At 58.9% G+C, this 27,756-nt stretch overlaps 2 protein-coding genes across 6 annotated transcripts in view; one reads left to right on the top strand and one right to left on the bottom strand.

The window, feature by feature from the left end:
• SMG6 (SMG6 nonsense mediated mRNA decay factor) overlaps positions 1–13,325 on the top strand; it is a 243,796-nt gene extending 230,471 nt beyond the window's left edge. For all 4 annotated transcript variants that reach the window (XM_037987493.2, XM_008009818.3, XM_008009817.3 and 1 more), the window contains 4 exons: positions 4,216–4,369; positions 7,511–7,722; positions 8,032–8,113; positions 11,573–13,325. In XM_037987493.2, coding sequence (XP_037843421.2) covers positions 4,216–4,369; positions 7,511–7,722; positions 8,032–8,113; positions 11,573–11,703 — 579 coding nt within the window. In that variant the 3' untranslated portion in view covers positions 11,704–13,325. The remainder of the gene's footprint in view (positions 1–4,215; positions 4,370–7,510; positions 7,723–8,031; positions 8,114–11,572) is intronic.
• A 150-nt stretch (positions 13,326–13,475) lies between these two features.
• On the bottom strand, positions 13,476–18,298 carry HIC1 (HIC ZBTB transcriptional repressor 1). Of its 2 annotated transcripts, none has more exons than XM_073004581.1 (2): positions 17,938–18,298; positions 13,476–16,505 (listed from the first exon to the last, which is right to left on the bottom strand). In XM_073004581.1, the coding sequence occupies exon 2, from the start codon at positions 16,483–16,485 to the stop codon at positions 14,341–14,343; it is 2,145 nt and encodes a 714-aa protein (XP_072860682.1). In that variant the 5' UTR covers positions 16,486–16,505; positions 17,938–18,298; the 3' UTR covers positions 13,476–14,340. The 2 variants fall into 2 exon arrangements, with proteins under 2 accessions (XP_072860682.1, XP_008008003.2); XM_008009812.3 differs by lacking the exon at positions 17,938–18,298 and adding an exon at positions 16,830–17,060.
• Positions 18,299–27,756: the final 9,458 nt, after the last annotated feature.

The following is a 27,756-nucleotide window of genomic DNA, read 5'->3' as shown; positions in this document are numbered from 1 at the left end:
CAGTGAGCAGAGATCGTGCCATTGCACTCCAGCCTGGGCATCAGAGCAAGACTCTATCTCAAAAAAAAAAAAACATCAGTAGTCCTTTACTCCACCCCTCCTCATTCCCCATTCTATTTCCTGGTGGTTTCCCCCAGATATTTATCCTCTGGATATGTAGAAGATGAAAAACAGAGTTGGGAAGGAAGAAAAGAAGCTGGCATTTGTTGAGTTACTAATATGTGTCGGGCACTTTGCTAGGTACTTTTATATATAAGGTGAATGTGGAAATTTCCTGTGTTACAAACCTTCTAATTTCTGTTGAAGACGTTGCTCTGGCCAGAGAGGCTCAGGGATGAATGATTTTTCACCCTGTAGAGGGAAGGAAGCAGCCACGGTCCCTATGGGAGCCCCTAAGCAGAAGGAAAACCTCAGAAGGCCCTCTCCTGGTCTTGCTCTGCTTCATGGTCCAGGTTCTCCAAGTGCCACACCTCTTGTGTCAGCTCATTGAATTGCTGTTTGTAATGCTCAGTGTCTCAGCTTGCAACAGTAAGCATCATAAGATCATCTCCACTGTAGAGAAGGAACTTAACCTGCAAGAGTTTTTGCTGGAGACCCAAGCCTGTTAGCTTCCTCCTTAGGTATTATTGTGTATCTTGTTTCCCAGTTCTCTGCCAGCTTGCTCCAGGAAACTCCCATACCTCAGAGAAAATTGGTTACTTAGCACCTTCCAGAAACAGAATTATTTTTCTCTCACACATTTTATGCCAACTCAAGTCCTTATTGCCACCAGTCTGATTGAGAGTGTCCATACGTTGCTTGAGTTCCAAGTGCACTATCCAGGGATCACTGTGGCCCAACCTTAGCTGCCGCTAGAAGGTTCCTGTGGAACTCTCCTTCCGGGTCAGCACACTTGACTCCATGCCAGGGCCAGTCTGTCTGAACCACAGCATTCCGATTGCATCCCCCTCACCCCCACCAGAGGCTTCTGCAGCTTTTTACTCATACAAACAAAAATAAACCTCACTACCGGCCTCTGAACTCCACAGCGGCATGCTTCCCTTGCTCCCCAAGTGTCCCATGGCTGCGAGTGGGGACTTGGCAGTCTCCCCACCAACATCACTTTTTCACTCCCTGCGCATCCTGTGTCCTCTTCTTACCGTGCGACCCAGAGATCGGAGTGGGACGTGACGGCCGGCACAGGCGCCGTGCACAGCTGCCAGGAATCTGACGGGTAAAATCTGGAAAAGTTGGGAGGGCAGATGCTAAACACACACACACACACACACACACAGCGCCACTCAGAAAGGGCCGGAAATGCAGACACCCGTAGAAGGGTGCCTGTGGACTCCGAAGCCCTCGTCGGCCTGCTGCTCTTTTTAAGGGGACTGAGCCAGTCTTGTGACCCAGGTGAGACCCCCCCCCAGAGGCCCACCGGTACCCCAGGAGAAGAGGGAGCAGCTTCATCTCATCTCCTGAGACTCCGTGAGGGCATGCGGGGAACAGGAAGCAGTTGTTTGGTGACTCACTGGGCAGAGCCAGGTTAAGGGAAGTTGTCTGCAGGCGTCCCTGGGACCGGATGATGGCAGTACAGCTCGGACCACCCTCACGGGGCTTGGCCCCCACTCCACCCCCAGGAAAGTGGCAGGGCTGCCCTCTCCGAAAGGCTGCGGCCTATTCACCTTTCTAGCTGCAAGCCAGAGCTAAGAACCCGGGGAAGTTAGAGTGTCTCTGGACCTTGCTTCTAGATTTTTCTCCTGTCCTGCCATCAGAACACACAGGTAGGCTCAGTTTGTCCCCAGCCTCCCTCGACCACTTGGCTTCAAGGCCCTCCTGCCTAATTGCCAGCAACAGAGGTAGAATGGTACCAGGGCTTAGGAGCTGACTGTTCACATAGGGTAAAAAAAAAAAAAATGGCAGCCGGTTCCACTTCCTTGATAGTCAGACCAGGCTGGACAGTCGTTTCCCAAGGCAGGAGAACTGAGATGGGAGTAGACTTGCGGGGCAGAGGTGCAGTGCAGAGCTGGACCCCCCGCCCCTGTCACTCCACCTGCCACTGCTCCTGAGTCTCCCTGAGCCATGCTTATTCTGTCCCTGCTCACCCAGAAAGACAGATTTGAGAGCCACGGTACCAGGAAAGCATGCCTGGCAGCAGAAGAGCTGGACGGAGAGCGCATGGCCTGGGAAATGAGGAACGGCAGTGCTGATGCTCCTCCGCAAGAGGAGAAAGGGCAGAGAGGGGTTTACTGAACCTGAGTGGGGACCATTTCCTGTTCTTACAAAATGCCCAAGTCAGGTTTGTTGGAATGCATGTCACCCTGTAGGTGGCAGCCCTATGCAGAGGGTCAGTGACCCCGCCTGCCATGGGAAGGTAGCCCGCAGTAGTGGCACCTTGCCCTCATGAGGTGAGACCAGTAGGAAGACTTCAGCAGAGCGGGCCCCTGAGCTGCATTTCTCATGCCTGCCAGCGTCCTGTGGCCTGTGCCTTCACCAGCTGTGGTAGCAGTGGCAACAACAACTTACTCATAGGGAGAGGTCCCTGGCAGGTCACAGAGAAGCCACCCCCATCATTTGAAGGCATGCCCTTTCAGTTTTACTGTCATTGCCAGTGAAACCTGAGCAGCCTCCTCACTGACTGTTGGTGGCCAGGACCCAGCACTGTGGGCCCCATCTCAGTTGGCACGCACGTCCACTTCCCCTGCCCTGTGCCTGCATCTGGGTCTCTGCAAGTTGCTCGGTGGCAGAAGGCCATAAGAGGGTGTGACAGGGCTGGGACCTGCCCTCCTGGCCTTGCCAGGTTTGTGTGGGTGCCCTCTACCTCCCTGCTCAGGGAGCATGCTGTCTGGGCAGATGCCAGCAGATCAGTTCGAGTCTTGGCCGTGGTCCTCAGAAGAGGAAGCAGTACAGTAGTGGCCATGTTTTGTAGTGACAGACACCCAGAGCCTGTCTCGAAGGGCCGCTACCACACGTGTAAGGCTGTCAAGAGAAGAAAGTCGGACTTTCGCAAATGTGCATCTCTCGGGAACTTCCTGGGAAATGTGAAAGTCCACAGGGAAGGGAAGCGCTGGACCACGTGCTTGGTGAGAGGTGCTAGAGGAGGCGGTGGGTCAGTGGGGCCAAGGAGACTCCTGCTTTTCTTCTTTCATCTGCTTTTTGTTCGGTAGTTTAGCTTGCGCTAGGAAGCACATGACTAGGCTGTCCGTTGCTTAGTACCATGGTATGGTTGCTGAAGAAGAGGCTAAGCAAAAAAAGTGACAAAGTCAGTTTAAAGAAAAACGTTGAGCCAGTAGTAGTGTAGCTTGTACAGATTCGTGGCAAAGGAGCAGAAGTGGAACAGAAAAGACCAGTGTTTAGGAAACCACACTGGACAAGGGCAAGGTGGTGGGCCATTGTGATCAGCCTGGGTGTTGCTGTTTGCAGACACATGAGTTGGGTCTTAATTCATCACATTGCATGGTCTTCGGCTGCTGCTGCAGGAGAATTTCGTATTATTAGCTGTCAGTATCACTTTTTTGTATAGCCTTTGAGTTTAAACTTCATTGTTCGTTGTTTGTTGTTGTTGTTTTTGTGTTTTGAGACAGGGTCTCGCTGTCACCCAGGGTAGAGTGCAGTTGTGCGATCTCAGCTTACTGCAGCCTCTGCCTCCAGGGCTCAAGCAGTCCTCCCATGTCAGCCTCCCAAATAGCTGGGACCACAGGCGTGTGCCACCACACCCAGCTAATTTTTTTTTGTAGAGACAGAGTTTTAGCATGTTGCCCAGGCTATATTTTGTTTTGTTTTGTTTTGTTTTGTTTTAGCTGCACAGTGGAGTAAATCAAAATAACAGATTCTGTTTGCATATTCATGTCTAGATTGAAAAGTACCCCCTCTGTAGGCTTTCTAGATAATATATATGAAACCACTGTCATATCTAAGGAACCTAATTCTCCCTTGTTGAATTTTAGTCCCAGTCTTACTTTGAGAGACCTGTTATTTTGAATATCCTCAGGATCCTTTCTCAGCCCTAGGCAGGGTTTTACCATGCCATTCCTGGGGCCACTTGATCTCTGTTTTTATTGCAGTGCTGTGCTCAGCCCTTAGGCCTGTCCCTCAGGCCTGACTGGGGCTGGTTATTACTCTGGAGGGGAAGAGGCTCCTAGGGGCAGGATGCTGACACACCGTAGTATCAGGGCCCTGGCTCACCCACCTGCTTGCCTGCTCACTGCCTGGCTCATTCACCACTCTGTGTCCCCGTAGGCTGTCCTGGAGGACCACAGTCAGATGAGGCAGATGGAGCTCGAAATCAGACCTTTGTTCCTTGTACCAGACACCAATGGCTTCATTGACCACCTGGCCAGTCTGGCGCGGCTGCTGGAGAGCAGGAAGTACATCCTGGTGGTGCCCCTGATCGGTGAGTCAGGCGGGAAGGGCAGAGCAGCCTTGCACGTGCACAGCAGCCCCCTCCACACACGCCCCACGGCCTGGGGGCCGGGCAGGCAGAGCCCTGCTGTGCGTGTGTAAGACGGGATTTGCAGGGGAGTAGGGAATGCGTGGGGCAAAGAAAATTGTTTAATAATCAAAGCAGTTCAAATTATCATGGCTGATCCATGGCTTAAACTGCTTGAGCAAATGGACTCCTGTGTCCCAGCAACCAGAGGCTGCATGAGCCCAGCCCTTGTTTTTATCCTTATAAAGCTCGCAGTAAAACAGCAAAGCTGGTTCCCGTTATTGGTAAACACTCAGCCCTGGCAGATAACCGGCGCTGCTGGGTGGTCTGGCGGGGAGGCCGGCAGGATTTTGAAGTGGTTGGATGCCTTTGGTCTGATTGTCTTGTAGCTTTTCATGATCATTCTGTTGGTTCGAGGTAGCATTCTTCTGGCCAGTGTCACCCTAAGGCTAGGCCAGCAGGAACCCTCCCGAGCAAACCCTTGGCTGATGCCTGTGGATTCCTACCACTTGGGCCCTTCCACTGTCTGGGCCTTGGTGCTGGTGCAGGGTCAGCATCTCAGGACCCAGCTAGCTTGCCTTCCCACCCTCTAGCCAGAGAGGCCCAGCTGGGCCGTCTCCACGGGACCGTCTGGGTACCCTTAGTTCTTGGAGCTCTGTGGTGGGTCAGCGTCAGGGTGGGCTCTGGGCTCGGGGCTCTGGGCTCGTATCTAGCTGATGGCCTCTGTGGAGGGAGAGGGTCTAGGAGATTATTGGGAGGCCCAGGCATTTACACGTCTCCTTCTCAGCAGCTACTTAGAGCAAGTTTGAGAGCCTTGTCTTCTGGAAAAGCCACCAGACTGGCCGTCTGCCTGCCAAGCCACCTTTGACATCCATGCCAAGATGTTCCATTGGGCCTTCCCTCCCAGTCCCAAGTGTCTTAGTGCCAGATGGGGGTGGAAACAAAGGGCAGGAAACATCCGCCCCTGCAGAGGCTACAGAACCCTGGGGGGTTGTGGGAAACACGTTAGCACCACCTGAGAATGTTGGCACTGAAGCAGCCCTCCTCCCTGCCTCCACCCTCCCCGTCTTCCTTCCCCTCCCCATGTGGCCTGGCCAGAACCTCTTAAATCCAGGCCCTTAGACCTAAGGGAAGGCTTTCTGCTCTTCAATAGTAGAGCGGTTTCTGTCACCAAGGCAGGGCAGCAGAACGATCATGTTGTCCCAGGCTTTCCCTTTTCCCTCACTGGGTCCTGGGGCGGGGTGCCTTGCTGGGTCATATGTCTCTCTGCTTTCCTACCCAGGAGTTTTTCAGGGGAAAGAAAGTGTTTTGCTAGATGGTCAGGAAATGGTACAACTGAAAGAGGCTGCAGACATCTCAGGAGCCCCCTAAGAGCCGGAAGGTGCCTCAGACACCATTCCAGGCTACTAGGGTTTTTGGTCACCAGCACTGATTGTACCCCCTACTGTGGGCTCAGTCTCCTTGTTCTTGAGAGATCCAGTGAATGGCAGAGCTGTAGCCCTGAGGAGCTTAGGGTTTAGTAAGGAAATCCGGATTTGGTGGGGAGGGAGCAAACGTATGAGAATACCCAGCAAATACATGCAGGACAAAGAGACTGCCTAAGGGTGCTGGGAACTGACGGTTGTGCAGCCACCATACAGGCCAGCCTCTCCGAACCTGCCTCAGCTGGGCAGGTCCCTGGACTCTCTCAGGGGCTATAAGAGGAGAGGTCCTGTTTACTGATGCTTTCCTTGGTGGACTCACGCCCTGTGCCCAGAGCAGCGAAGGGTTAAGCCGCCAACTTTCCCTTCTTGTTTCTGGTGCTCTTTAACCTGCTCTGTGCTCCATAGACCTGACCCCAGCATGGAGAAGCCCCGCCTGGTGCAGAAGCACAAACAAGCTTCCTCTTTGAAGCCTGTTTAGTTTGGAAGCAGGAAAGCAGATTTTGGGAGAGAATACCCGTTTTTCCTGTTTGATGTTGTTTGCTGTACCGTACACCCATCTACCACTGCTTCCCACCTCAGCCATGCGTTGTGTGGACACTGCAGCCTCAGGGTGCTGAAAGCATGGGCACTGTGTGTGTGTGTGTGTGTTCCCACATGGGCCCTTTCCAGAAAGTGTCTCCGAATACCCAGACAGTGAGTGCCAGGCTCACCATGGAACAGTGTGCTCACGCCGGCTCCCTGAGCCATGAATCACTGTACTAAGGAGAGGCCTCAGACCCCAAACTCTCCCAGAGCCCCCAAGGAGTACATATTTCCCACTTGACCTCAGGCTTTTGGCTGGAATTTTGGAAAGAATCTTCACCAGAAAATGAAGCCATGTCCCAGACACATAGGCAGGCAGACAGGCACATACACACACACACACACACACACACACACACGCATACACAGACATGCACACACATGCATACACACACACAGATACGCGCACACACGCATACACACACAGACATGCACACACATGCATACACACACAGATACGCGCACACACGCATACACACATGCACACACATGCATACACACACAGACACACGGATACGCACACATACACACATGTGCAGTATCAGAGAAGGTAGATATGCCAAGGTTCTGGTTTTGAGGCATACTAGGGCCTTGCAAATGAGGCTGTGACTGCCCCTTCCTCCACGGTGGCCTCCCTGCACTCCGCCAGTGGGGTTGGGGGTAGAACTTTACCCCTCCTGGACTGCTGTGTGTGGGGGCCCAAGAAGTTGAGGAAGGACTCCTCCCTTTCCCTTGAGCCGCTGCATACCCTGGCCTCTCCTAAGGGACCCTTCCACGTCCGTCTTATAATCAAGGAGTGTAATAAAGGAACCAGATTTCTTCCTCTAAATACAGCAGCTCCAGGAGATTCCTTTAAGTTCCTCCCAAGAGGAGGGCAGGGCCCAGGAGAAGAGACAGAAAGGGGGAAGAGCCCTGTGGAAGTTTCAGACACTTGTTGCCCCCACAAGCTCCCCTCTGGCCCTAGTTTCATTGGAAGACTCCTGCGGGGGAAGGATGGATTCTGGTCTGGGAAGGTGCTGGCTGGGAAAGTGAACGGACCGAGGCCTAGGATGAAAGCTGATTGCTGAGGCTGATGTCTTGTGGGGCTCTGTCTCATCAGTGATCAATGAGCTGGACGGCCTGGCCAAGGGGCAGGAGACAGACCACCGGGCTGGGGGCTATGCCCGTGTGGTACAAGAAAAGGCCCGCAAGTCCATCGAGTTCCTCGAGCAGCGATTCGAGAGTCGGGACTCTTGCCTGCGAGCCCTGACCAGCCGTGGCAATGAACTTGAATCCATCGCCTTCCGGAGTGAGGACATCACTGGCCAGCTGGTGAGACCCCTCGGCCGGAAGGGAAAGCCCACAGCCAGCTTTCAGAACAAGGTCTCCAGGAAGGAAGGGCTGGAGGAGACCCACCAGCCCGGGCAGCTGAGGGCCAGCCACCATGGAGGCCCAGGTGGGGGAGCGCCTTCTCCCCGAAATCACTCTTAGCACAGACCAGGCCAGACAGGGCCAGGGCATGCACGGGAGGGATCTCGGAGGTGGCCCTGCCCAGGGCCCCAGAGGCAGAGGATCCCTCCTCCTCCTCCGCATGGCGCCCCCTTCTGCCCAGTGATGCTTCTCACACATGTCTTCCTCCAGGGTAACAACGATGATCTCATCCTGTCCTGCTGCCTCCACTACTGCAAGGACAAGGCTAAGGACTTCATGCCTGCCAGCAAAGGTACAGCTTTGCCCCTCTGCTTCGGGATCTCCCATCCCCCTGCCCTGCCTCGTCCTGCCCATCCTCAGCCCCTGAGAAGGGCTCCACTGACTCTGGCCTGGGAAGTCTAAGGCATCAGTGCTCAGGGCTGATGCACGCCTGAGGCCCAACCTCCCTGTCCTGGCTCCCCCAAGCCCCAGGGAATGCCAGGGGCACCCTGGGCCAACTAGAGATGAGCCTAGCCCAGGAAGCCCAGCCCTGGGCCGTGAAGTTCTTCACCCAGTGTGCATCCATTTCCTTTCTTGGGTGTCCTCAGTGAGTTCCCTCTGACAGCAAGAATGTCTTTATGATTCATGTAGCTGGTTCTGGCCGTGGTCTCCCAAGCCCAGCCCTCTGCAGCTCTGAGGGCAGCCCCCAGGGGTCCCTAGGGCACACTTCCCTTTCTTGGCCATGCTCACCTTCCTACCTTCTCAGTTCACCACTGAATGTTTACCCTATTTCAGGCCTGGGGCAGAGGCACTTCCCCAGTGTATAGTGGGCTTTGCTTTCTGGTCTCTTTGGTCACGAGTTATAGCACTTTGAAGGCTGGCTAGAGTTGGAGGTAGGTGAGAGCTTGAGGACCGAGCCCTCAGCCTGGTTTTCAAGACCTTTTGGGGTAAGCAGAATCTCATCTTTGGGCCAAAGGCCCACTCTGGAGTTCTCACCCAAGCGCTTGACCACCTCACCCTCAACCCTGAGCTGGCTGGCCTTCATGCGTCACCCCACAGGTCAGTGTCACTCAGGTTTTCTGCTCCTGGCTCCCAGGATTCTGGCATTTTTTCATTTGGAAGGAATTCCTAGGACCTGCCAGCTCTGTGTCATCTGCAGAGCTGGCAGTTCTCACTTTCATTTCTGTCTACCTATAAGTGGTCTCTTGTCGTTGCCTTTCCGTCTCTGCTGCTGTCTCCTTTCTGTCGGTGTTTCTAGCCCTCGCATTCAGGCTGCTCTGGGAGTTGACTCTCCCTGCGTCTTCTCTCCACACTGACACAGCCCCTCACTCCTGCATGAGTCTCTTTACTAGGGGCTGGTTACGAGCCCACAGCTGCTGCTCAAGAGAGGTCCTGTCCTGCCACCGGGTTTGCATGCCATCTCCCTCAGGACCAGATAGGAGCATTAGAGTGATAAAAGGAGACCTGGCTGAGCCAACAGAGGAGCTTATGTTCTGTCCCCAGCAGCTGAGTGGTCTCTGAGCATCCTCTCACCCAGGGCCACCTTCCTCTCCCCTCTGCCCACCACAGCTCCTTGCCTGCCTTCACATTCTCCTTCCTCCTGTCCTCTTCTCTCACCAACACCAACCCCACAAACCTCTCCCTCCCGAATCCTCCGAACTCCTCCCCAGGCTGAAAGCCAGTTCTCAGCCTCTCTGCCTGGAGCTGGCAAGCCTGAGCTTCCGAGAGGGGTACCTCCTGAGAGAGAGGTAGGCAGGATTGCTGAAGGCCTTGCTGGGAAGTGTGGTTCCAGGACTGCTGGGCCGCACCCCAGCCTCAGAACGTTTTCTCAGAACGGACGCATTTTGGCTTTGGCCCTACTAGTTCTCCCACCCCTGACTTCACCCCAAACAGCCAACAGGAACCCATTGCCATCCTGGGGACCGCCTCTATCAGAATTACATCAGCAATGGCTGGTGTGATCAAGCCTCACTTGTCAGTGTGAATTCTTAGCAGATTAACTTGTCAGATTCACAGAGAAACCGTCACTAAATGTTTATGTGTAAACGATGTTGAATTTTAAAATCATGTGGATTATGGCGGATGGAGCCTGACAAGATGACAGTCTCTGGTTTCTAACAAAGTGAAGTTACCAGTGTCAAAACAGAGGATGTTTATTGTGAAAAATGTCTCCAAGTATCCACAGAAACCCCTGCAGACCCCTGCCAGCAACGTCGGGCCTTGGTTGGCTGACCTAAGGCCTGGGACGCTCCTGGTCTGAGGCCCAGGGCAGGAATGGTGGGGCTGGGACAGACGCAGCCAGCCGGCTGGGAGCCCCACGCAGCCCGGCATACCACCACCCCAGCCACACTTATCCGCAGAGGGGCCTGGCCCCGGCAGCTGAGTGGTCTCTGAGTATCCCCTCACCCAAGGCCACCTTCCTCCCCCCTCTGCCCACCACAGCCCCTTGCCTGCCTTCACGCTCTCCTTCCTCCTGTCCTCTCACCACCACCAGTCGCACAAACCTCTCCCTCCCAAATCCTCCAAACTCTTCCCCAGGCTGAAGGCCAGTTCTCAGCCTCCCTGCCTGGAGCTGGCAAGCCTGAGACTGCTCAGGTCAGACATGGATATTTGCACCCCCACCCCCGCCAGCCCACGCAGTCAGTGAGCACGGCAGGACGCTTCCTGTGCCTTGCTGTCTGCCGGACCTCCGTCAGGAAATGCCCAGCCTGGGACTGAGGAGTAGACCTGCCACCCAAGCAGGCATGCCAGGGTAGGCATGTCACTTGTGTGAGTGCTCGTCCCTGGCTTAAATTCTCTCCAATGTGTTAAAGATTAGGGAGTTAGAGAAAAAGAAGTAGTGGAGAGACTATGCTAAAAAAAAAAAAAAAAAAAGTCATCTAAAAAGAATGAAAGATATCTGTGCCACTATAGAAAGATCTTTTAAGTATATACTCTGAAAGTGTGGCTAATACGATCATGATGATGTAGGAAAAAAAGCTTATACGTCCAAGTGTATGTACTTGTAAATGTGCCTAAAGAAACCTGGAAGGATACACAGATCTTCCCTGGGTTGTGTACAAGACGGAGAGCTGGGATCATCATCGTACCTCTGCTCTTCCTTTTTACTCTTCTGTTCTCTTAGAGACTTTTGCCTGTATACATGGATTACTGTTATTTAGCAGGGGCGATCAGTTGGCCAAAGCCTTGGTGTGCCCTTGGCACAATTCTGCAAAGACCCTTACCCTCTCCTCTCCTCAGGGCTCCTTTGAGCTAACCCCTCTCCCCACATCTGGAAAACCCTGGATACATTTTCTGTTCCATCTTTACTGGATGCTTAAAGCGTCAACCTGCTGGCTTTCAGAGGGAGAGGACTTGTTAAAAAACAAAACAAAAGTGGGGTTTGGGGAGAGCAGTGTTGTGATCTGGGGGCCAGCCATGTGGTAAGAAGGAGTAGAGGGCAAGGGCCTGCTTCTGTTCCCTCAGTTTAGGGTCCTGGGAAACAGGTCTTTGGAGGCTGGCAGGGGTGCGCTGCTCTCAGGAACTAGGCAGAAGAGAGTCCTGTATGGGAGGCAGGAGTCAAAGCAAAAGGCCAGTGCAGCCCTCTCTAAGCCAGTAGGGGAGGGGCCCCCGGGGCTGAGAGCCCGGATAGAGGAAAGGACTTGTAGAAGGGCCAAAAAATAGCTAGCGTGGCACCCCCTCCCCAGGACCACATTCTCCCCAGGGTGAGAAGAGCAGCCAGTCCTCTGCCTCCTGTCCTCAGTGACAGCCGTCTGCTCTCTCGTGCCCACAGAGGAGCCAATCCGGCTACTGCGGGAGGTGGTGCTGTTGACGGATGACCGGAACCTGCGTGTGAAGGCGCTCACAAGGAATGTTCCTGTACGGGACATCCCAGCCTTCCTCACGTGGGCCCAGGTGGGCTGAGGGAGCCACACTGGGGCCCACCCCTGTGGAACCGTTCCTGAAAGGCTACCAGGCGCCCAGTGTAGCACAGAAGATGCCCACGTGCCTGAGCCACCAATCCACCCAGACAATAAACCATCCTCTTCCAACCCACGCCGTGGCCATGCTGTGGGGGAGCTGCTCCTCACAGAGCCCCTGCCAAGGATCGGGCGGAAGCTGCTGGGACCCTCCTGGGCTGCCAGAATTTAGCAGGGAGGTGGCTGGCTACAGCGACAGCAGCTGGGCAAGCCAGATAGGCTGCCCATGCTCTCAGCCTTTCTCCCTCCCCCGTCTCATTCCAAGGCTGGGGGAGGGCCTTCTCGCCTGGGGACGCAGCCACTTTCTCCAGTGGAGACAGGGCAGGGGTTCAGAGTTTCCATCAGATGCAGTGAAATCACAGGTCCCTTTCATCTTCAGAACCTCTGTCCTGAAATGTGTTCAAGAGGCTTTGGTTATGTCAGGAAGAAGTGCCCAGGGCATGTGTCCCCATCTCCCTGAGGCCTGGACTCGCCCATGGACCCAAGTTGGCTTCTAGACACCATGTCCCTAACAGCAGCCCTGGGCCCCCACCTCTTCTACCATCCACCCCAGACATACCACACACCCTTCCTGCTGCTCTTCTTCCTGCCTTTATCAGCCTGGGTCCCTCACACTTTGCCATTTGTTTCCCCTTGGACAGTCATGGGTCGAGAGGAAAGGGGCATCTGGTCTCAGGCCCATGCTCTCGGGTGGCCTCCACCTGCTCCCTCTCTCCTCACTGGCCTTTCTTTCAGTCTAGCTTCCTCTTCAGGAAATGTCCTCAGACTCTCCTCAGCTCCCCCTTCACCCCTCTCTGCCTGCCTACCCTCCCTCCAGAATAGCCCCTCATCCTCTTTTCCCTTCTAGTTGATCCTTTTCACCTCCCTGATCCACTTCATTTCTTCTCTGCGGTTCCTCGTCATAGGGGTTCTCACTCTGAACCTTCCCTCTCTACTACCCATGGCAGGAACTTAGTACATACAGCTCTCCCACCCAGGGCCTTCCACCCTCGGCTCCTGTGCTGCGAGAAACTTCCAGGCCTGGACAGCCCAGCCTGAGGCATTCCAGTGCTTGGGGCAACATCGCCTAACCTGGTTTCTAGCTTTGCCCTCACTTCCGAGAACAGACACAGGGGTCCTTTCCTTGCCCCTTTAGCTGGTACCTCAGTGGGGAGGCTTCCTTACCGGGAATGAGTTCCTCCAACCCAGAGCCAGAGATGAGGACGACTTAGGGGAAGACAGGGTTTTAGGTGGAGCCAGGGGCAAATCTTAATGGGACCAGTGAGGGATACCCCAGAGCCCATGGCCTGACTGCACAGCTCTGCCTTCCCTGAGGCCTAGGACTATGCCAGAAGCAATGGGGTACCGTGCAGGGGGGTCAAGGCCAATAGTTTGGGGTTAGGAGTCCCCTAGCGTCTCAGAAGACCTGGCTCTTTGGAGTACAGGGTCCCCGGCCTCTCCTTTAAGATTCTCTTCCCAGCTGGAAGGCCGATGACTGGGTGGTTGGGAGGGAGACCCATCTCTCCTTTCTGTCCCGTTTGCAGCACTGGTTTTGTTTCCTTAATAAATTTTTAGTTATGAAACATACCTGACCTCTTGCTGATCTGTTTCTGGGACTGGGGAGGGAGGCAGGTCCAAGCCTCTGCACCTGCATTGACGGCGGCCCTTTCTGGCCAGTCCACCCAGCGGGCGCAGCCCATCCAGGTCCTTGTGCAGAGGCAGAAGAGAGCAGCGGGGTCGGGGTCCTTGGTTACTGCTTTATTGCTGTTTGGTTCGAGTATAGAAAATGGAAGCGGCTCTGGAAAGAGCCTGTGTACAAGGTAGGAAATATACAAACGAAGAGGAGGGAGCTAAAGAGACCGCGTTCCAGCCCAGCCCAACCTGGGCTCGGGATGGCGGGGCCGCCGGGGCGCATGCAATAAATATGGTCCGGGGCCCCAGGGAAGGGAAGGGAAGGGGGCACCGCGGGAGTGGGAGACCTGGCAGGCCAGGGCTCTTCGCCCTCTTGACTCCAGAACTCCCCGCCCTTGGTGGTTGAGGAAGGAAGGGTTGGCCCTGGGGCTAGTGCCACTTGTGCAAAATGAGGAACTTCACATTATCAGTCCCGGGGTGGGTGGGAGTGGGGGTGCGGGGGGCCCTCCGGCCGGCTCAGTCCCCTCCCCACTCCCCAACTCTGCCCGATGCTCCGACCCCAGCGGGGAGATTCACAGTGAGAATGGGTGTGGTCGCAAGGGCCGGAGGTAGGGCTAGGAGCGCCCCGACAGTGACACCCCTCCCCGCCTTAGAGCAGCGCGGAGCCGGGGGAGGGGGCCGACGAACCACAGGAAGAGGCGGGGAGGGGCCTGGGGTCTCCTTTGGTCAAAGCTGATATCAAAAATATAAATTTCCCTTACCCCGTCCCACCCCCGTCCCGGGGTTTTCCCCCGACCCCCGAGCTAAGGCACGAAGCAGTGAGGCCAGGTGAGGCCGCCGAGAGGTGGAGCCGCCACCGCGGCGACGCTGCAGTTGTCCCCGGCACGGCTGGCCTGCGCCGCCCCCAGCGCTCCCTGGGGTACGGGCCAGGGCCGCGCAGCAGCGACAGAGCGGGCTGGCGAGGGGCGCTCTAGGTGGGAGAGAAACGGTCGATGGTCCGGCCGTCGGGCCCGGCCGCCAGGTGAGCGCCCTGGCTCAGCACCTCGGCGGCCTTGTCGGGGCTGAGGCCCAGCTCGGCCGTGAACTTGGCCAGCGGGTAGAGGCTCTCCAGCGCCACCTTGGGGTCGTGCAGGAAGTGCGTGGTCTGCGCCAGCAGCTCGGCCGCGGCCGCCTTGTCCTGCTGCTTTAGGCTCAGCTGCTCGGCCGTGAGGCGGGCCACAGCAAAGACGCCCTCGGGGAAGTCGAGCTTGCCCTTGCCGTCGGGGCCGGGGACGCCGGGGAGCCCCCCCAAGCCCGCCAGCGCCCCGGCCGCGCCGGCCGCGCCCCCCACGGCGTGCATCTTCATGTGGCTGATGAGGTTGCGTTGCTGTGCGAACTTGCCGCCGCACACCTGACACTCGTAGGGCTTCTCGCCCGAGTGGATGCGCATGTGCTCGGTGAGGCGGTACTGGCGCGTGAACCGCATGCCGCACGCGTCGCACGCGAAGGGCTTGAGGCCCAGGTGACTGCGCATGTGGCGCGTCATGGTCCCACGCTGCGTGAACTTCTTCCCGCAGATGGTGCACGGGTAGGGCCGGGTCAGCCAGTGCGTCTTCTCGTGCTGCCGCAGCGTGGCCAGGTCCTTGTAGCTCTTGTCGCACGACGCGCAGCGGTAGGGCCGCAGCAGCTCTCCCAGGCCACCCGGTGTCCCGGCCACCTTGTCCCCGCCGCCTCCAAAAGGGGGCCCTAGGCCGGCAGCCCCCGCGGCCACTTCGGCCGCCTCGGCCCTGCCGTACAGCGCTTCCTCCTCCTCCACGTGAGCCTCCACGTGCGCGTTCAGCTGCTCAGAGCTGGGGAAGCCCTTGCCGCACGGGATGCACACGTACAGGTTGTCACCGAAGCTCTCGGGTTCCCCATAGGCCAGGTGCGGGCATGGGTAGCCCTCGAGGTGGCCTCCGGGCGGGCTGGGGTCCTCGCTGCTGCCGGTCTCCTCGCTGCTGCTCTTGTAGTCGTCGCCGTCGCCGCCCGCGCCGGGCCCGTCCAGGCTGCCAGGGTAGCGCGGCGGCGGCGCCAGGCCGAGCGGGGGCCCCCCGGGCGAGATGGCCGCGTCCCCACCACGCTCTTCGCAGCGCTCGCTGGGGGAGCCGCGCTCCCGGCCCAGCTCGTCGCCATAGCTACCCAGGCCCGGCTCGTGCTTCATCCAGCGATAGAGGAGACTAGGCCCGTCGGGGCGGCCGGGGGGCTCGGGTCCCGGGCTGCCGCTGCCGCCGCGAAACGGGTCAGAAGGCGGTGCGGCCTCCTCCAGCTTCTGGAAGGGCAGCGGCGGCAGGGACGGCAGGGCGAGCGGCGGCTCCTTGTAGGCGGCGGGGCCGGCGCTGGGAGGGCTGTCCGGGCGCGGGGGCAGCTCGCGCTCAGCCAGCGGCCGCTCTGGCGCCGCGGAGCCCGGGGGGCTCTTCTTGGACAGGTCCAGGCCACAAAGAGGGGAGCAGCGGCGTTCGGAGGCACAGAGTGCGGCGGCCGGGCCGGGTCCCGAGGCGTACAGCTCGGCGCAGTGCGTGTTGACCCCGGCCTCGGGGCCCGAGGGCGGCTCCGCGGCAGACGGCGGCGGAGGCCCGGCCGGGGACGGGTAGCAGGCCTGGATGACCGGCGTGGCGGCCCGCAGGCCCCGTCCCGGCCGACCGTAGGGCGCGTAGCCGCCGCCGCCGCCGCCGCCGCCCCGCAGGTGGCAGTACTTGCCGTGGCGCTTGAGGCGCTTCTTGCACAGCGCCACGAGGTCGGGGATCTGCAGGTAGCTGGCGGCGGCCAGCACGGCGCCCAGGCTCGGCTCAGCCCCCGGGGCCACGGCCGCGGCCGCAGCCGCCTCTGCGCCGTCAGCCAGGCGGCCGGTGTAGATGAAGTCCAGCACCAGGCGGAACACGGCCGGGCTCACCATGTCATGGTCCAGGTTGAGCAGGTTGTCATGCACCACCAGGGACTTGAGGTAGGCGCTGCTGGCCGCCAGCACGTTCTTGTGCGCGCGGAAGAGGGCGTTCTGCACCACGATGATCACGTCGCACAAGAAGCCCTTGGTGCGCTGGTTGTTGAGCTGCAGCAGCAGCTGCCTGGAGTGGCCGGGCGCCTCCATCGTGTCCAGCATCGTCTGCCCAGCACACTCTCCTGCGGGGACACACACCGGCCGGGTGAGAGCCGTGCGGCGCCCTGGCCGCCTGCCCCCTGCCCGGCACTTCTCCCCCTCCAATTCCCCTTCCTCAGCTGAGCGGGGGCATCAGCCCTGCGGCCTGGGCACCGGCGAAGGACCGGCCGCCCTCTGGAGTGGGAGCCCAGGCCGGCCCGCCCGGACCAGGAGAAGGAGCGGGAGGTGAGCGACCGCCGGTGGAGGGGAGGCCAGGCCGGCCTGCATGCCCCAGGGCACCTGGCTGGGTGCTGGGGCTTCCGAGGAGAAGACTGTTCAGGCGAAGTGACCCTTTGGGAGACAGTTACCCGATTTAAGTAAAATGTCCGCTTCAGGAAAAGTCATTCAGGGCGGAAAAGTTTGCCCAAGTAGGGAGAAAGGGAGCCGAGGAACCAGCGCCTCCCGCCTCGGGAGAAGTTGCCCCAGTTGGGGGAAGTGATTCGGAGGAGGGGAGCGCGGTGCCCGCCCTGGCGCCGCCCTGGCCGGGGGCTGTCAACCCTCGGTCGGGGCCCGGGCGGCGGCCGCGCGGGGAGCGGAGGCAGCGGCTGCCGTGGCGGGCAGAGCGCGAAGGCCGGGCCCGGCGCGGGGAGGGCGTTATATCGGGGCAGGAGGCTGAGGCAGGAAGCAGGTGGGGGGGAGGGGGGAGCCACGCAGCTCCCAGGGGAGGGAGGGGGCAGCGCCCCGGGCGGGCACGGCGCACAGCCGGCTGCGGCCCTGACCCGGGCCTGCGCCCCACCCGCGTCCCGGCCTCGGCCTGGGCCCTACACGCGCGGGCCCGGCGCCTCCCTCCGCCGCTCCCCCGGCCCCTTCTCCCCCGGAACTCCGCCGCCCCAAACTTGGGGAAAAGTTTTCCAACTGCAGACAGGGCGGGAGGAGTGCGCCGGCCCCAGGCCCTCGGCTCTCAGCTCTTCCTCGCGGCCCCCAAATCCGGCGGCAGAGCCCGGAGCCGAGCCCTGAGCTCCCCTGCCCGCTGCTCGCCCGCCCGACCCCGTTCCCCTCCTGGCCCGCGGGGCCCCGCGGCCCGTTACCTGCAGCCCCGGAGGGCCGGGCTCCCCTCCCCGCGGCGGTGGCAGCTCTTAGCCGATGCCCCACCCGCCGCTGCCAGGCCCCGAGCTGTGCCAGGGCAGCGCCCCTGCCAGCCCCGCCCGCCAGCTCCCCTTCCCTTCCCTTCCCCTCGCCTCTCCAGCCCATGTGCGGGCACAGCCGGCCCCGGGCCGCTGACCCCGCCGTGAACCCGGCGTGGAGCCGCGGCCCGGCGGTCCTGAGTCCGACAGGGACGACACCCGGAGCCCTGAACGCCAGCCGCCAGCCGCGATGGGGCACCCGCGCCAGAGGATGCGCTCGAGGCGGCCGACGCACGAGGACCGGGCTGTCCCGGGCCCCCCGTCCCTCCCGGTCCCCGGCTCGAGGACCCACCTGGGGGGCATGTCGAAAGCCCCGGGCCCGGCTGCCGGCGGATCCAGGGGGGACGTGGCTGCGCTGCCCTCCGCCCGCCGGGCCCCCGGTCGGTCTGTCCTGCTGGTCCGTCCTCCCCGCGTCCTGGTCGCGTCTCAGCCCCGCCGCGCTTTCCGCACACTCTTATCTGGAGCGGCCCGGGCCGGCGGGCGCTGCTGCGGCTATGGCGCCACCTCGCGGGCGCGCGGGGCTCTGCGGGGCAGGCCGCTGCCTTCCTTCCGCGCACCTGAGCTGGAGGCGCACAGATGCTGAGCCGGCGGGGAGGGGCCCACCCTATCCGCAGGTTCGCCCTCCCACTTGTGCCCACCAGGGACCCCGACCCCGGACACGCGAGCCCCGGAAACCCTGGGGCTTTGAGCTGAGCGCTCCCGTGTACGTATTTCTAGGCTCACAGCCCCAGTTCGGAAAAGTCCTGCCCGCAAACACCGGACTCGGGTGGCGGGGGAGAGGTTATCCTGGGCAGGAGTAGCCAAGCTCTCCTGGAACTCTCCGTAGACATTACTGGACACGGCACTGTCCACTTGGACGCACGCCCCAACACACCCACCCTCACTCAGGCGCATGGATTCGGTGTGCGCGGCATAAACCGGTTTGTCACACCCAGCCCTCTCCAGGCACTGGTACTAGCAGGCGCGCAGGTCTCCAGACGCACACCCGCCCCTTCCCGCAGCCCTGGCGCTCTGGGATACTCCAGGGGCACCCACCTAGTGCCCTCCGGGAACCTGGGCAGAGGTGTTACCCACACAGCCCGCCCTCAACTTTCGGGTCTCCTAAAGGAACCCACGACGAGTCATCAGGGCGACTGGAAATGGCTGGACAGCGCCTCCGGGGGTCCGCAGAAGTAACCCCGGGGCCCTAGAATCTCCATGTACGCCGTTTTGAAGAATCCCACGTGACCTTTTTCTCCAACCCACCCGCCCGAAGTGAACAACAGGGTCGCCTGCGGCTGGGACCCCGCAAGGCCCTGCACCCCACGTGAAGGTCAGGTTTGTGTGGGTGACGTCTCTTCTGGGAGGAAGGGGACCCCGAATGGCGCGCCGCTGCCCGCACTACTATTCCGGAAGTGGCCCCGTGCGGCCCCGCCGCGCACCAAGCCTCCTGCGAACGCCGGATCTCCGCGGCCCACGCTGCGCCTCCGCCCCGCACCTCCTGACCCCCGCCCACACGCGGCGTGGAGGGGGGGGGTCCCCGAGAACTCCGCCGCTTCCGATTGGCTGCGCCTCCCTCCGCCGCGGAGCGCGAGGGGCTGGGGCGCAGCGTTACCATGGCAACCGATGAGGTGCGCCCGAATCCCGTCCCTCTGAGGCCTTGGAGAGCTTAGCAACCGTGCCCGCCGCCCCCCGCGCTGTCCTCTGGCCCTCATGGCCCCGCCAGAGGTACCGGCTGAGTCACCCGGCGAGGGGCAGCGGGCGCGGCTACCAGCGGCCCCCGAGCGACACCAAGGTCTCGGGCGCCCCCCGGAGGCTCCCTTTGCAGCGCAGGCGACTTCACGGCTTCGGTGCCTGGCGGAGGCTTCGGTCCGAACGAGTCCGCCTGATTCCCGCCGCTGCCTGAGTCCGCCCCATGTTCTGGATCCATCTTACCCACGCCCTCTCCCGTGTCTCCTCATAGCATCCTCACTTTAGAAGCAGGGAGGTCCCAAAGAGGAAAACGGAGGCCTCCGGAGCTGCCGGTCTCTAGGGAAGGCGGACCCCGACATCTTGGCTGAGGGCCGTGCTGCGGCCTGAGGTGGAAGTTACGGAAGTTACGGAGTGCTGAGGGGAGGTGGAGAGGCTCCTCAGAAGTGCTCCTAGAGCTGGGCTTTGACGGATGAATAGGAGTTCTCCCACCGTGCAGGAAGGCATTTGTAAATAATAGAACCCCTGGGACAAAGGCTAGCGGCAAGAAAACGGGAGCTCTAGGAGGCTAAATCCAGACTATGCAGGGCCTCTCTGACCCCATCTCTTTTATCTTTTCTCCTTTTGATAGCGTCAGATCCCCCCCACTTCCAAAGAGCCCCTCCGTCCCTTGTATCTTTGTGCAGTGGAGTCTGTGCATTGCTAACCTGCCACAGGGGTCTGCCGTACCCACAGTCTTTATTCTTCAGCTCCCCAAGTTATCTTACTATCCCTACCCCCCATTCTCAAGCCCTAATTGCATCTGTAAAGGAGGGTCTCACAGTCCTGCCCCAGCCCAGGCAGTGAGAGTACCTCCTTGCCCTCCTGTGGACTTAATTCTTCGACCCTTCTCTCCCTGCCCCGCTCTTCCGGCCATGCCATGCACAGCCCTCCCCATCCTGGTCCAGCTCCTCGTCTGAACACTCTCCTCCCATTTAGACCCTTCCTCCATCTCGATGGAGCCAGCCTGGGCCAGGACCATGCATTTCCCTGCTCCCAACCAGGGGAACTGCCCAAGTCATGGGCTCTCCCTGCCAATTCTGGCCTCCAGGAACACTAACTCCTCCAGGAAACGGTCCTCCTCATCCCCTGGGGGCCCCTCTTGGCCAAAGTGCTGGTCTCCTTCACTTTCTATCACCCCAACATGAGCTCTGGGAGCGTCCGTCGTGCCACAGATGGTCCGAATGTGGGTCCTAGCTGCCAGGCTCTGGAGCGTGGCACTGACAGCCTTTCCTCTCTCCCTTGCTGAGGCTGCCCATTCCTCTCACTCCTACCTCTGGTGCGTTCCCCCAGCTCCCTCACAGAGGATCCCTTTGCTCATCATTTCTGGGGAGGTTGGCCCACCTTCCCCAACTTCTCTGCCTTCCCTAGGGTCTCCACTTCCTGGGTGGTACCTAAACCCCCGCTGGGCCTTCCCTCCCAGGCCCAGGCGCCTCCGCTAAAGACTCCTGGGCTACCTCTGGCTCCCCTGCCCTTCTTCTCCTGGCCCCCGATGCCACAGCCCTAGCTGCGCCCCAGGCCCCCAAGGGAATCCAGCTTCCTCTCCTGCCCACCCCGCAGGACAAGAGGGTGGCGACACCGCAGTGGCCTTGCAGGGTGTGACGGCAGAGCCCTCAGGTCCAGGAACTGAGGAGGGGGAAGGGGCTGCCAGGTGAGGACCCCCAGGAGCCGCGGGGCTCCGGAAGGAGAGCGTGAATAAGCACGAAGGGCCCGCCGCGCCCCCCAGCGCCGCCTCCCCGGCCCCCTGGCCCGCGGTTCCGGAAAATTAACCCCTTGTCAGCTGGGCAGGGGCGCGGCTCCCCCCACCCCGCCGCTGCTTCCGCGCCCCTTCCTCCCCTCCCGGTCGCCTCGGTCCCCACCCCCCGCCTCGCCACTATAAATAGCCCCTTTTCCCATTTCCTAAATTCCCCGCTGACGTCGGCAGCGCGTCAGTGTGTAGGAGCCGCGGCCGCATGAATGAGCCGCCGCACGAGTACTACGCGCGCCTATAAAAGCCGCCGCGCCGGCCAGGCTGCGGGAGGCGACCGGGCAGTGGCGACGCGGCCCGCCAGGTAAGCGGGACGGACCGGCCGCGGAGGGACAGATGTGCGGACATGGACGGGAAGGCGAGGAAGGGACGGGCAGGCGGCGGGTGGGGCGGCCCCTCCGGGGTGGGGACGGGGGCGGGCGGGGGGCACCGGGGTCCCCTCGCGGCTGTGGAGCCGGGGCCGGAGACGACAGGAGCCCGCGCAGCACCTGCCGGCGCCCGATGGAGACGCAGCTACTTCGGAGGAGCATCGAGTGGAGGACCGACCTCGGAGACCCCCCCGGCTTTCTTGGGGCTCCTGCGCCATCCTCCCAGGAAAGTGGGGCGAAGGTGCTGGCGCCCCAGGAGACGCGCCCCTCCTCTCCCTCCCTGCGGCGCGGTGACTCAGCCTCGCTGCCCGGGCCGGCTGAGCGGGGGTGCAGGCGACAGACGGACGCCCACCCCCGCCCCCTCGGCCCTCCTGGGACCCCCGCCCCGCATGGCGCCCGGCGCCCCTCCCCGGCCGATCCCGTCCAGCGGGTCCCGTGGCGCCCACGGCTTCCCGCCTCTGCGAGCGGAGCTGTCCTCTCAGGACCGGGGGGCGGGGCCTCGGCAGGGCCCGCCCCGCCCCCGCCCCCACCGGAAGTGCCCCCTCTGAGACATCTTTGACGTCACGGCCCTCTGACGTCAGGGGCCGCGTGCCTGGTCGCGAGCGCCGGGCGGGACAGGGCGGGAGACGCGGGGGAGGCGGAGCAGCAGCGCCCCCAACCGGGGCGACCGGGGCACCCCGCCCGGACAGCGCGCCGGCACCTTGGCTCTAGACTGCTTACTGCCCGGGCCGCCCTCAGTAACAGTCTCCAGTCACGGCCACCGACGCCTGGCCCCGCCCCAGGACCGCGGCCCCGGCCGCCGCCGCGCCCCGGGACCCCCAGTCCCCGTCCCTCAGGGCCCCGCCCCCGGCCCGCTGCCCGCGCCGCCGCTGTCCGCGGTGCTGATCAACGCAGACGCCGCCATCGGGCCGCCCCGTCCGGGTCCCTAGGGACTGCAAGGGGCGGCGGCCCACGCGCGCTCCTCAGCCCCCACTGCCCCGCCCGGCCCCCCGCGGCCCTGACGTCAGCCCGCCCCGCGCCGGCGCCGTCCGCGCGCCCCGCCCCCGCGTCTCCAGGGCAACCGTGGCTTTCGATTGTTACTGTGGGAACTGGAGGTAACAGTCTACAGCCATGGTCGCCCCGCAGCACGCCCACGCGCCGCGCCACGCCGCGCCCCGAGCCGCGGGCGGGGGACGCGGAGCAGGAGGAGGCGGGGGCAGCGAGTCAAGATCCCACGTGCCCGCGCGGGTGGCAGGAGGTGCTGCGCAGGGAGGCGGCCTCCCGGGGCTGGCGGCTGAGTCCACCGAGGCTCGAGCGCGCACGCGGCCTGCGGAATGCATCTGGCGGCCAGACTGAGGCCGTGCTGTCCTCCCGGACAAGGTATCCCAGCCAGGGCTCGGCGAGAGAAGGGGTCGGGCTGGGACTCGGGTTGTTTCGATTTCGGTGGGAGGGAAGCCACTGGGACCAGGAGGCTTGGAACAAGGTTTGTCTCCTGGGGCCTGAAGACAGTAGAGGGAGTTTTCTGAAATACTCCACAGCCCGGTTCTTCCAGGAACCCCCAGCTGTAGTGGGCGTTGGGCGAAGAGTAAACCCTTGAATCCCTTTCCTGATAGAGCCACAGCCTCTCCTCCCTCCACCCGCCTTTTCCCTCTGAGCTAGGAGGATAAGAAGGGTCCCCAGCCCTCTGGAAGCCAGTGCGCTTGTAAAGTTAACCTGGTCCCCGAAGCGTCTCAACACATCAGCATGCCCACCGCAGCCTGTCTCTAGGTGTGGGATTCCAATTTGAGACAGTTTCTCAAATGAGCCCTAAAGAGGAGTGAATACAACAGGGGCTGAAGTCCTCTGGTGCAGGTGAAGTGTGAACAAGGACCCCTAAAAATACCTATGTGTCGCCTGCCACTGCCAACATCACCCACTGCAGGGGATGTCTATTGAATATCAGGTGTGAGACTTGCCCAGAGATAGTATTGGGAATGGTTAATGCAACCCAGCCCACCACACAGTAATCCAATTTTTCTTCACGTCTCACGCCCCACTCCCCCCGCTTCACTCCCCACCCCGCGCCTTTGTGAAGGACTTCTAAGACACTCGGTGCCGGTTTTCCAGCTAATCAACACCCACGTGCTAGCCGTCCCACCTCCCCAGGGCCCCGAGGTCTTGCCGATTAAAACGCACTTGCTTCTGGGTTCCAGTGGATGTCAGTGGGTGGACTGCAGTGGACTGCTGGGTGTAGTGCTCTGGGAAGCCGGAGGTTCAACCTTGCATCAGCAGCAGCTGGTGGTTATTTAAGGGGCCATGTTCTGTTTCCGAACTTTCTGTACAACGGGATAATAATCTCTTCTCCTCGGCAGGTGCATTGTGAGGATTAAATAGGATCATGTAAGTAAAAATCTGGAAACAGCAGAATGTTATTTTGATCTTAAGTATTCCGTTAGGCTACTACATGTTTGTGAGGGGGTGGTGTTGGGAGGGGACCCCAGCTCTGGGCACTTAGGCAGAATGAACGGGATGCGGGGGGTACACCTTGAGCGTTAGGCTATATATATTTATTGTCTTATAATCTATATTATATGTATGTTATACATACACTTTTTCTTTTTTCTTCTGAGACGGTCTCACTCTGTCGCCCAGGCTGGAGTGCAGTGGCACTATCTCGGCTCACTGCAAGCTCCGCCTCCTGGGTTCACTCTGGGCCTGGGGCTTTTGAGGGGGTTCCTTGCTAAAGGGGCTCTCTTTCCTAAGAGCTTTAGGAATTCAAGGTGGGATCAGAGGTAGAAAAGAGAAATGGTTGGGATGTTCTGAGAAGAGGTCAGAGTGTGGTCAGAGGGGAAAGAACCAGAGGATTGACCGTACAATATGTCAGGGTTGTTTAGCATCTTAGAAATCATTTAGGGGCCGGGCATGGTGGCTCAGGCCTGTAATCCCAGCACTTTGGGAGGCAGAGGTGGGAGGATTACTTGAGCCCAGGAGTTCGAGACGAGCCTGGGCAATACAATGCAACACCTATCTCTACAAAAAAGAAATAAAGAAGAAAAAAAAAGAAAATTAGTTTTGCACACCTGTAGTCCCAGCTACTTGGGAAGTTGAGGTGGGAGGATTGCTTGAGGCTGGGAGGTTGAGGCTGCAGCGAGCCGTGATTGCACCACTGTACTCCAGCCTGGATGACAGAGTGAGACCCTGTCTCAAAAAAAAAAAATCTTTAGGGCTGGGAGACATGGCTCATGCCTGTGATCACACCATTTTGCAGGGGGAGCCGAGGCTGGAGGACTGCCTGAGCCCAGGAGTTCGAGACCAGCCTGGGCAACATAGTGAAACCCCATCTCTGAAAAAAAAAAAAAAAAAAAAAGCCAGTGTGATAGGTGGCCCCTGTAGTCTCAGCTAAGCTACTCAGGAGGCTGAGGCGGGAGGGTCACTTGAGCCCAAGAGGTTGAGGCTGCAGTGAGCCATGATCCTGCACCTGGTGACAGAGGTAGACCCTGTCTTAATAATAATAATGCAGCCTGGCCAACATAGTCAAACTCTCTCTCTACTAAAAACACAAAAAATTAGCCAGCCATGGTGGTGCTTGCCAGTCATTCCAGCTACTCAGGAGGCTGAGGCACTAGAATCACTTGAACCTGGGAGGCGGAGGTTGCAGTGAGCCAAGATCGCACCACTGAACTCCAGCCTGGGTGGCTGACACTCCGTCTCAAATAACAATACTAATGGTATCTACCTCGTGAAGTTGTGAGATTAAACATGAAGTTGTGAGGTTTAAGCTATATATATATATCTCCTAATATATATAACATATGTGTTTTATATATATATGTGTGTGTGTGTGTATATATATAATTTTATTTATTTTTTTTCTGAGACAGAGTCTTGCTCTGTCGCCCAGGCTGAAGTGCAGTGGCATGATCTTGGCTCACTGCAACCTCCCCCTCCCAGGTTCAAGCAATTCTGTCTCAGCATCCTGAGTAGTTAGGACTACAGGTGTGTGCCACCACCCACAGCCAATTTTTGTAGTTTTTTTTTTTTTTTTCTTTTGGAGACAGGGTCTATCTAGCTCTGTCTCCCAGGCTGGGATACAGTGGCACAATCACAGCTTACTGCAGCCTCAAACTCCTGGGCTCAAGTGATCCTCCCACCTGAGCCTCCCGAGTAGCTGGGACCAAAGGTGCATGCCACCACACCCAGCTAACTTTTAAATTATTTATAGAGAGGGAGTCTTACTGTGTTGCCAAGGCTGGTCTTGAACTCCTGGGCTCAATTGATCCTCATGCCTCAGCCTCCCAAAGTGCTGGGATTACAGGCATGAGCAATTGCACCTGGCCCTAAATTAGGCAACATTAAAGCGTTTGCTTATTACAATGTCTGCTGTACAGTTAGTACTCAATAAATGCTATTCTGGCCGGGTGCAGTGGCTCACGCCTGTAATCCCAACACTTTGGGAGGCTGAGGTGAGTAGATCACTTGAGATCAGGGGTTCGAGACCAGCCTGGCCAACATGGCGAAACCCTGTCTCTACTAAAAATGCAAAAATTAGCTGGGAGTGGTGATGCACACCTGAAGTCCCAGCTACTCAGGAGGCTGAGGCAGGAGAATCACTCGAACTTGGGAGGTGGAGGTCACAGAGAGCGGAGACTGTACCACTGCACTCCAGCCTGGGTGACAGAGCGAGACTCCGTCTCTGAATGAATGAATGAATGAATGAATGCTATTCCTATTTCTATCCTTCGGACCTAATTTTCCTTTGCTATAAATTGCAAATGTTTAACCAGTGATTCTTCTGGGGAGCTTGCTCCCTCCCTGGTGGGTTGCATGAGAGTCACACTAGGGGTTTTTTCAAATAACACACGCTCAGCAGAGACTTTTCTTCAACCCCTAAGGCAGTGGTTTTTCAAATACCCTGCTTGGGAATGATGGGGGCAATTTGCCAAAATGCAGATTCCTGGGTCCCAGTGATTCTGACTCAGTACATCTGGAGTTGGCCCCATAATTCGAGTTGGTTTGTTTTTTTGAGACGGAGTCTCACTCTGCCACCCAAGCTGGAGTGCAGTGGCACAATTTCGGCTCACTGCAACCTCCACCTCCCGGGTTCAAGCGATTCTCCCACCTCAGCCTCCCAAGTAGCTGGGATTACAGGCATGTGCCACCATGCCCAGCTAATTTTGTATTTTTAGCAGAGACAGTTTTTCTTTGTTGATCTGGCTGGCCTCAAACCCCCGACCTCAGGTGATCCGCCCGCCTCGGCCTCCCAGAGTGCTGGCATTACAGACATGAACCACCGCGCAGGGCCAGATTTCAGGTTTTAACAAATGATCTGGATGTAAATGGTACACAGACTCTGTGCATTGAGGGTGGGGAGAGGGCACAACCCCCTAAGAGTCTCTCTTGCTCCTGGACGGCATGATGGGAAGTGACCTGTTCCACTTGTTGAGAACTAGTGGACCCCACGTTTCCCTCTAGCTTGGACACTATGGTTCTCAGGAGGAATCCTCACCCTGACCAGGAGCCCTTCTGCTCCACCTGCTGCTGCTGGGCTGTACCCACCCCACTTCTAATGTTAAGCCTTGGCTTAAAATTCACTCCCCAATATTTCTCTCCCTCTCTCTACTTTCATCCTCAATAATCCCAAGCAGCTGGGGTATGCAAGTCATTTTCACCTCTTGGGACTGTGCTCAAGGGGGCAGCCTATGATTGTCATGAGGATATGGGAGCCCTGAACTGCAAATCTATCATTTCCAGAGAAGCCAGAAATCTGAATTTTTCTGTGCAATTTCTGAAACCTTAAATCAGAAGTTTTTCTAAAATTCAATGGGTCAGATACCACAATCTGTGTAATCAATTCCAAAGTCTCCTCATTTTGCTGAAGGAGAAGATTCCTTAAAACAGCAAGGCAGAAGCCAACTGAAGCAAGGGAGAACCACCTCCCACCCCTCCCCACACACACTTTCCACACCCAGTAACTGGGTCTCTGGGTGGATAATTCCTGTTTCTGTTTTTTTGTTTTGTTTTTAATTTTGGACAGCTACTCTCTGTAGTGAGGAACCTGGAACTTTCGGTAACCTAAGGGATATCGGTCTGGTTGTCAGAAAAATGGGCTGGAGTATTTGTACTGTGTCCCTGACCACAACTGCCGCTCAGTTGCTTAGCTCCCTGGCAACTATGCCTGAGGGCTAAACAGGAGTTGGTGTGATCTTCCAGAAAAAGAACAGGCTTCTTGTCTTGCAGAGGCAGAAGTCAGAAAACACAGTGTGTGTGTGGGGAGGGGGGGGGGCTGTCAGGTGGCACTGGACATGGGAGGTAAATTGTTAAGAGTGGGCAA

The sequence above is a fragment of the Chlorocebus sabaeus genome, chromosome 16 (genome assembly GCF_047675955.1).
Source record: "Chlorocebus sabaeus isolate Y175 chromosome 16, mChlSab1.0.hap1, whole genome shotgun sequence".
In the NCBI taxonomy this organism is placed as follows: Eukaryota; Metazoa; Chordata; class Mammalia; order Primates; family Cercopithecidae; genus Chlorocebus; species Chlorocebus sabaeus.
Note: the sequence above shows the minus strand (reverse complement) of the source record. Positions and strands in the feature narration are given on the sequence as shown.